The sequence below is a fragment of the Phallusia mammillata genome, chromosome 2, assembly GCF_965637545.1.
Source record: "Phallusia mammillata chromosome 2, kaPhaMamm4.hap1.1, whole genome shotgun sequence".
Lineage (NCBI taxonomy): Eukaryota > Metazoa > Chordata > Ascidiacea > Phlebobranchia > Ascidiidae > Phallusia > Phallusia mammillata.
Window position 1 is genome coordinate 30,907,977 of NC_137253.1, and position 9,856 is coordinate 30,917,832.

Consider the following 9,856-nt stretch of genomic DNA (forward strand, 5'->3'; position numbering starts at 1 on the left):
GTTTTTTTATGTTGCGGCACATCAGACAACTGCAATAATTATCATCTTTACTTTTACCAGTCTTAGATTGTTGCCTTTTATAAAATATTAAGCCCTAATACTTTCGGCATCGCAAAACTTTGTCTTCGAGCCGTCTGTATTCTAACAGAATTTGGCCGACTGGTCCGCCGCGCCTGACCCACATACAGAAAAAAAACTTAAACACGATTCGTCCCCGGGTGAGTTCAAAACCCGTGAAAAAATCTCATTACTATTTCGTTTGTAACCTTGGGACACTACCATCGCCCGAGTAATAATAACAAGTTATCACTTGGATATGTATTCGTTGATAACTTGCACGACTAACACATGTTTATGGATATATACAAGGCATGCGCGCTTATAGACAATTTGTATGGTACTAAACCGCCAACGTCATAGCCTAGGCTACTTGTAAGTCAATTGTTTTATGAATCTTGTTTCACGTTCTAGATTTTAGGCTTTAGTGTGTTTATCTTTTATATTAAATTAAGCATTAAATTTGTTTGCCTTTTCATATTCTTAGTGGTGTCAAATTGGGCAAATTTCTGTCTTAACCTCCACGATGCATGACCACAGTAATCACGCTACATTATAACTAAGTTTTTAACTCCACAAAACAAGTGCGATGAAACAAAATGTTTTTATCAAAGCAACAATTGGTAATGGACGCAAATATGAAGTGTGTGGCAGTCATGGGCGTCCGCAGCGGGTCGCAAGAAGGGGCGCGTGTCCCCACGTAAAAAGCGACATACTTCTATTTTCAATAGTTTCGGTAAATGCTCATGCCTTCATCACTGATATAAGGGGCCATATATCAATATGCCTTGAGTCTTTGTCTTTTACTCAATAGCCTATTTATGATGGAATAGCAACCATTGTTTGCTATCTACCTGTGCAGCATTAGGCAGAAAAACGTTTTGCTGCAAAAACATAACACGCTTCACCGAACTGCGACCAGAAAAAGTGCACAAAAAAGCGAGAAAGAAAATCAGGGTGAAATAGTTTATAAAGTCAAAATTCCAACGCTAGACGGCGCTGCGCAGCCTGATTTGCGCAACTTCGAAGGTTGTGGTTTTATTTCTTCTTTTCCCGGGTTCATTCCAGGTGTGGTGGACATGCAAAAATCCTGCATAGGTTCCATACCTTAAAACGTTCAGGGAGATATCCGTCTGCTACAGAAGATAATCTAGACCAGTGGTTCTCAACCTTTTTTACTATGCGACCCCCTTTAGAGATTTTCTAACACCACGCGACCCCTATACATACGCACACACACAAGAAGTTTAACTACCAGCATGTGTTGATTGTGTTCATCACACATTTGCAATCTTAACGTGGCTGCAATAGTTCGGCGTTTTGCTGTATTCCGGAAAACCCCTATTTTTCACTAACTATTTCACTATTTCGTGTTTTTTTTATGTTAAGAAAAACCAAAACCCGCAATTATAGAAGTATACAATCACAAATAATGTTGTGCCCGTTCTAAATCAAACGGTCGTGTGAGTTACTACATGCTAAACAAAAGTCACAGGGAAAGTTTTTATGATACAGATAAAGTATTCCGTGTTCGGTTACGTCTCCGCGACCCCCTCAAAAGTGCTTGGCGACCCCTTGGGGGGTCGCGACCCCCAGGTTGAGAAACACTGATCTAGACTAAAATATCCAAACGTCACACCCCAATTAAAATGTCACTCACAATGCGCCAATCTCACTTCTTGTGAGCTCCAGTCACTTGACGCCTTGTAGTGACAGTGTAGCTGCATTGCGTTTAGCTTTCATCCACCAATTGTGCCTCCAATTTTTATGCGCTCCATAACGAGTCAACGTGGCTTGGTGATTGTTTTAGTGCAATTGTGTCACTATGATTTCTTTCACCTAGCGAAATAAATTCAACTCAACTTAAATGTTAGCAGAATGGAGCAAGATTATAATTAATGTGTGGTATTGCTTTTATTCACTCGTGTATACGTCGTACACTATAACGAAAAACTGCCATGTTGTAAAAAATAATTCTTTGCAATCGACGTTTCGACGTCCTATGGTGCGAGTTTGCAGCCGCGCGATCTTGTTATCGCTGTTTTACATGTGTGTGTTTTGCATTTTGTCGCTTTAAAAGAAATTTGTCTTGCAAGTTATGTCATTATCCTGATGAAGGCGTCTTGTATAGAATGTCGAAACGTCGATTGTTTACAATAAAACTGCTGGATGAGCAATACTTGGTCATATATAGGTGAATGTTAATTACCATTAAAACCAAATTGTCGCATGTTGCGTTCACAAACTGCATAATTGTGTTGTATAAAATGTTTCGATAAAGAGCAATGCTATCATCACCAAATAATATTTTTGGAGTGCTATACATAAAAGTAAGGCTGGACCGATTTTTTGCACTTTCGAGCCGAAGTATTCCACGACGAATAGCCTGAATTAGGTTAACAAACATGTTTTTGTGTTAAAATCACACCTTTACCAACGTCAGTAAATGCATTGGAAAGAGGTAGTGGCATTTCGTGCATAGAGAAACCACCTCAATCTACGTATATATTTTCCTCAGTATCACTTTAAATTTTAGCTTGGCAGCAAGTAACCATTATCTGCTTAACCCATCGCCTTGTGTTATTCTCCTCTGCCCTCGGTGCAGTTTCCCAGACCATAAAATGTCAATAACTTCCTTCCATCATTTCGTGTGGTTAAAGGCTAAAGACCGAAGCGTTTCTTGAAACAATAACGGGTTGTTTGTTGCACAGCCTTGGTCAGCCTTATCAAGATGAATATGCACGTTTGTATTCACCAACACACGTGCGTATGTGCTGCTGGTCTTCAAATGACGCCTTAAATTCAAATCAGCTTCAAAAAGGGTGCTGTAAAACCATTCTGTTTTGAACTCAAGAGCTCCATTGATGATCAAATTTAATCGCAAGAAATTCTTAAAAACCTGATCTATACCGGTAAATAGCAGCAAACGTAATAATAATCGTTGTTTTCAATTTTAGACCCGAAACAAATGCAACATCTACTTTCAACGCGTCTGTAGTAGAAATGCAGTGCAGGATTAACCATTAGGCGAAGTAGGCACGTGCCCACCGGCCAGTCAAAAATCCAGGCCAGTTTAAAATCCATAGAAATTTAGTCAATGAATACTGATAAGTCTAATTTTTTAGTCGGCAACCCTGATTTTCGGGCCACTTATAAAATGTGCCTACAGACCAGCAGACCCTTAATCCGGCAGTATAGAAATCCACTCATTATATCTTTAAACTCGCTGACAGTTTTCCAAGTTGAAAATAGACCCTGCAAATCGTTTTGACTTGATTTTAATCCCATAATTGCATGTTATTTATACGACACGCGAATAACCTAAAATTGTTTTTTCGCCACAATTCCAGCTGCATACGAATCAAGGGCGGGCGGTGTAAATTGATATGCACGGATCTGTGAACGCGTCGCCGTTTCGTTTGAAGGGAAACGAAATTCCCCGCTATTATAGGCCTACAATAAATGAGTTTGATTTAGCTCGTTGTATTGGAATGCCAAATCGGGTTTAGGTTTATATAAAGTATGAAGAAACGTGGTGGTCCGCAACTTTGTTCTGTTGAAGGTCAAAAGGTCACTGCGACACTGCACAGTTTAAACTTGCAAACGTATTGTACAAAAAGCGCTAACTGTGTATTTAGGCTATAACTTATAAGAAACGGTTGTTTTGTTATTGCCAATTAACAAAGTACAGCTGATTAAAGTTTCATAAACGCTATTTGGTTACTTTTTGTTGTACGATAGTCATAACTCATAACACAAAACTTTTTCGGGATTCAGGCACAAACGAACAGTTATTGAACAGCAATTTTAAAAACAATTTTATTTCTTATGTCACAGCCCCAAACCAGAATGAACGAGTTGATTTTTGTAAAACTAGGACAAAAAGTCAAAAATACTTTAAACCAACACAATGCATAGAATGCATCAGAAATAAAGTTGAAAAACGTTTCCTCACACCCAAACCAGTGAGAAACCTCAAATCACGTCTGTCTAATAAAAGCGCGACTCCTCAAAAATGCGGTCAAAAAGCGAACAGTCGGTTATTTTTACCACGTCTAGATTCTTGTCATAGCAAACGGAGTTGTATATATCTGCGCCCCTGTACCTTTATAAATCAGTCAGTACACGGTAATGGTAGAAGTCACATCTTGCAGGTTTCAGCGAAATTGGCTTACGTTAAACCATCAGAGCATAACAAGGAAGTGCTATTAATTAAGCGACCTGTCTGCTTCGTTTGGCATAAACAAAAGCATGTGAAGGACGTTGCAGTTTAGTGGTGTGAGTCATTCAACCAGACCTTACACGTTTTAGACCAAGATATCAATGTCAAGGATTCCCACAATGTCAATGGTATGCGCCCAGACAGTGGAGAAAATAATTGTGACAGCCTTGAGTCTTGACATTGACAGTTCCTTTCACGGTCACTGTCAGTTTTGATCGTTAATAGGAATGTAAAATGATAGCAGTAATCCTAGCCATTGTTGTGTTGTTAGGAAGGAGAATTGTGAAAAAACGATATAGAGTTCTAACGTGATTCACGCCAAAAGCCTTTTACCTTTAGCCCTACTTTCGCTTTAAAAACAACAAAGCGTTTAATTGTGCTACACGCTGGTGCACTAAACCTGACCCGGTTAATCCGGATCTTCGCATAATTCAGACAAAACTTGAGGTACAAATGATTTGAAATGTGGAAAGGCTTTCACTAATCGACATCTGTTATTTCGGATCTTTGGCTTATTTTGGGCAAATTGTTGGTCCGAATTAACCGAGGATTACTGCATAATGCAATATTAGGCTAGAAATCATTCCAATAGTTTTTTTACGCCAAGGTTAGCATGTAGAAAACGCTACGAGGTTAATGTGAGGGTTATATGTGGCAAACGACAGTAAGGAAGAGCTGATGGTGTAATCGACTTCCTTCAATCCACTTCTCTTCAAAATCCATTATGTACATAAGCGTAACGCATAAATATATAAAACACGCAAAAGTTAATGACGACAATTTGCATCTGTTGCTTAACGAGTATGGTTAGTTTAATAGCTGTATAGATATATACGTATATGCTTTATAGCTATATGCTTTTCAAAAAAATACGGAATTTCGTGTTTGTCGCGGCTTGAGCAGTTTATTGAGTGGCGTTAAGCAGAAAACAAGCATTTTCAGACGCAAAATAAAGACCAGCTAAAATTTACCGCAACATGTGGTTTAAAGTGCGATAAACACCAGGTTTTCTGCATTACAGAACCGACAATTAAGCAAAGTCTTGGCAAAGTGGGTAATGCAAGAAACCTGTTTAAGTGTGAAAAATATTTCATTTCAGCAGGACAGTGTTATCAATAAGCAATAATACCGTTTAGCGTCAAATTTAGGTAACTACCCTTAACGCCATGTAAATATAAAAAATAGTAAATATTTCATGCTTTGAACGGTTTTGAAAAACACGCTCGTAAGTGAAAGGAACGTTCATAAACATTTTGCATGGTCAGCGCATTTTGGCCCAGGGCGCTGTAGTTATATTAGTCAGCCAGTTATTTTAGATTGCACTATTTCACAACGTGTGTAGTTTTGATTTTCGCTTTGGGAAAGGAGAAATTATTCATTAAAGCAAGTGAAAATAGCAGACAGTGCACACTGTTCCGACACACAAGGTTTCATCAGTGCAGCTGGTAAAAGAAATTAAGAAAACGAGCATTACGTTATATAGGTTTAAATGTACATGTTTCATTGAACACAAGATTGCTCTTGGTCAATTGAATGTTCCCTTATCTGTACGGAGTTGAAAGCAGTGGTAGTATTCAGCCGGTTCGTACCGGTTCTATAGAACCGTTTCACGAAATTTTATGAGACTAGCGAACCGGTTAGCATTACTGGTTACTGTCAATGGACTTTTTGTAACAGAACCGGCTGAAAAATATGACTTTTGTGATAGAACCGGCTGACAAAAAATTTGAATCCCACCACTGGTTGAAAGTTTACATCAGTGGATAGATATTTTGGCAGTAACATATTTCATCAAGAAACGAACATTTATTGAGCTTTTGCAGGGCGTAACTTCGGTTTCGGGACAAACTTTGCTTGTTAAAGAAACAAAACAAGCCAAATAAGTGTACAAATCATAAGCTCACTATGTTCAGTTGAACTTATGTTGGGTTAAAAACATTTGTATTGACAGTTGCAGAGCTCATAGCGATTATGATAAATAAGGTTAGTTTCTAGAAACAAAACCTTTCATCGCGGTAAACAACGCAAGACAATAACAGTTCATCGAATTTTACCCTCTTTCCTGGTAACCTAAACGCGTATATAATGGTGTGGATCGGTGATTCAACGCGTTAAACGTATGAGGTGATTTCGAAGGAACCCAGGTAGCCTTGCAAAACAATCGCCCGTGTTGCTATCACTGAAGCGTTACGTTAGAAATGTTTTTCTCCTTCGCGTTATCAGTTGTGTTCTGTTTCTGGCAAGACATAGGCCATATTGGCAAGTGTAGCTATCTAACGGCATTGAAGTTTGCTTTGAGTTACAGGCTAATAAGCTATTTTCATTTTTTTCTTTATTAACTCTTGAATTTACACTTGGGTATAAAATGGAAGGTATGCGCACACGAAGTCAGAAAGTAGAAACGGACTAGAAAGGCTACGACGACAAAACTATTTCTCAACAAACGTATCTTATCATTTTAATGGTGTTTACTGAACTGTGCGTTAATCTTAGCATTACAGATTGATAGGTTCACAAATACGTAAACTGACAAAGTATCACGTGCATTGATCACCCAATCACCGGACGAACATTTCCCGCGGAAACAGGAAACAATGTATCTAACTCAGGGCGACGTGAATGTCACCCAACCAGCGTTTCACCAAGCTCCAATGCCCATTGAAATCACATACCAGTCTGTATCAGCTCTCTTCGCCATCGTACAGCTTTACATTCTTATCGCATTAATATCATACGAGTTCTTTGTCCCTGGAAAGCCTCCGACTGGCAAAAAACTTCGCGTACTTTGTCTTCTCGCTGTAGCGAGCTCGTTTGCGCACGAATGCCTCCAACAGCTGATCGTGACGTACGCAGGCACTGATGACGTCACTTGCCACGCGATGATGTCAACGAAGTCTACTGTGTACAACGCGGTGATAACATGGAGCTACGGCTTCTTCTGGCTCCGTCAAAGAATGTTCTACTCAAGTCCGACTCTTCAGCATCTGCAGAGCAAACCGATGAGTGTGGTCACGTGGGTGATTCTGGTTCTTCTCTGCATCAATCCCTGCATCATGCTCGGATTCCAGTTCAAGGGGAAACTGTATGAAGCTTCAAACGGTGTGTGCTTGGTTCTTCGACAGCCGATCGTGGATCAGTTGCCGTATATCGCTGTGGCCTTCAGCTATTCCTTCATACAGGTTTGTTTGAGACATAGATTCGGTTTAACGTTGTCAATAGGCCTGGCGTACAATGATTTAAGCAAGGTTTGTTTGACGAATTCTTTTCGACCCAGTGCTTGAAATAAGCAGATCAAACCAGGTTCATCTGTGGTCAATGTCCAGTTGGGACTTCGAACATAATTGTTAAGGCATGGCTTCTCTGCCTGTTACTTCTAATGTACAGGAATGCCTTTAGATGGCTATACATTACCCAATACGGCCTATGTAGAAACAGGATTCGTTCCCGGTAGTGTCCTGGGTTCGAACCCCGTGATAAAAATGAAAACACAGATAATGACTACAGCGAGTTGGAAACTTCGATGAATAACGTTTATAAACTGCAAGCTATATCTCAGTTATATTCGTTAACGTGGACAAATCATAGAACCGTCGGTAAAAACATACAATTGCCAGGAGAGCTTTATAAAGTTGATATTATGCCTGGCAGCAATAGCTTATTTATCATCAACTTAGTAATTTTTAGACTGGTCCATATTGAAAAAAAGCGACCAATCCGTATATTTCTAACAGCGAACCTTATTTTGTCGACGGCCTTTAAATGTCAGGTATGACAGAGCATGATCTCATTAGTCTCTGTTTGTCATGTCTCTGGTCGTCATGTCACGTTTCAGGAGTATCGACGTACTTCCTAAACCGTTCTAAGAAAAGAAAATATGTCAAATAATTATAATTTCAAATACAAAAGCATCAATTAACAACAGTTGCAAGTGCATACATTTTTACACACCGGCGTTTTTCAAATATATGTTTATAAAAACGACTTCTGTTCCAGCACCACTTTTTTATGTTATTTTGGCGCCCTTTCACATATTTAAAAAGCCAACGGTTATCGTGGTTATCATTTTATGACGATGCGAAATGTTTTGACGCGGCCCGAAAAGCCCGGCCCGACTTGCAACTCTGTGACGGTATTAATTTTCGGACGAGTTTGTATAAAAATAGAAGACGGAAAGTGTTTCTAAAGACACAAATCTTTATAAAGCCTGCCTAAATCCAGTTGGTTGTGCGAGAAAAGATTTAGTTGCATTCAAATAGATGAGAAGAATATTCGGAATAGCTAAATATTAACGGGGTTTTCCGTGCAACAACGCACAAGTATGTACTGCGGTGGTATTCGAACCAACGAAAGACGTATTAAATTACGACTTTTTACATGGGATTTTCTGTTATCAGATGTAGCATATGTGGTGAACCTGAGTACATAAAGCTTTACAATGTTACGGGCATTTCAATGTAATATGACAAGGAAAGTGAGATTTTAATATCCACCACCGTAAGGCATTTACATCGTAAGTTTTTTTTTGCGCACAAAGACTGTTTGAGATAAACCGCTAATGGGTTGTTAAATAATGCACTTCCTTTAGGGCAGGGGTGGGCAACCTGCGGCCCGCGGGCCGCATGCGGCCCTTCATTGAAGGCTGTGCGGCCCGCAGAGATGCTTTGATTTCAAAAGTACTGGCAAACGAGTCTAATTATTACATATTTTTGCGCTGATTAATGCGCCTGGTGCTAGTTTTCTGCAATCTGTCAAAACGTGGCTAGAATCAAATACGAATTATACTTGTAGTTAAGCATATTTGGTAAATAAACAAAGCAAAATCACTTTGTGTCATGCACATGTGCGGCCCGCGATCCAATTTTGACATTTATAATTGGCCCTACAGTAACAAAGGTTGCCCACCCCTGCTTTAGGGGCTAATTTGGTGCTTAGGTTATGCCAAAATTTTTCTATTTAGTACAAAGCATTGTTGCAAAAATGACATATTGTTTTTACTTTACAGGTTGCTTTGATATTTCTCTACTTCTACCCTCTCTACAAACGAAACATTCCCAAGGGGGCGCCCCGTAACCCTTCAATCACCCCGAGTGTGTTACCCAGCTCACCCACAGCCGTATTCAGTCCATCTGAAGCCATTAAAACCGACCTTGGTAGCGAAGACGCGAAAAACAAAAGTCGATTCTCAGTTTCACTGGACAAAGTCAAGATTAAAATCCAAACCGTCAAAAGTTCACCCAAACAAAACCGCTCCTCCAACGTCCGTTCGCTAGAGCGAAAAATGAAACGGTGGCTCGCGTTAGGGATTGTTTGCGTCGCTTCTGATGTTATTTCCGCCACAATTATTGCAGTTTTTCTTCTCTCTGTCACGCCTGCCAGTTTAGTGACGATAATGTTTCTATGGCATGACGTCAGCATGCTGATCAGTGTACTTTGCACGGTCGGGTGCTTCAACGAGTACAAGGTCATGCTCTTCCCGTTCAAGGTCATATATAATTGTTTCCGGCAGTAGCTTCCCGCTCTGATCAGTGAACCATAAGACCTCTTCACTTTTATAAACTTATTTGTCGACTGTTGTAA

The 9,856-nt window shown here is 39.7% G+C and overlaps 1 protein-coding gene across 1 annotated transcript; it reads left to right on the forward strand.

Annotated features, from left to right (window-relative positions):
• The first annotated feature begins 6,786 nt into the window (after positions 1 to 6,786).
• LOC145214768 (uncharacterized) lies at positions 6,787 to 9,856 on the forward strand. The gene is made up of 2 exons (XM_080083369.1): positions 6,787 to 7,458; positions 9,282 to 9,856. Exons 1-2 carry the CDS (start codon positions 6,874 to 6,876, stop codon positions 9,786 to 9,788), a joined length of 1,092 nt encoding a protein of 363 aa, XP_079939495.1. The 5' UTR covers positions 6,787 to 6,873; the 3' UTR covers positions 9,789 to 9,856.

Excerpts from the sequence above, each read along its gene's own strand:
- LOC145214768 (XM_080083369.1), top strand. The coding sequence starts at position 6,874 with ATGTATCTAACTCAGGGCGACGTGAATGTCACCCAACCAGCGTTTCAC. Across the intron at positions 7,459-9,281 it reads TCAGCTATTCCTTCATACAG|GTTGCTTTGATATTTCTCTA; the intron begins GTTTGTTTGAGA and ends TTTACTTTACAG.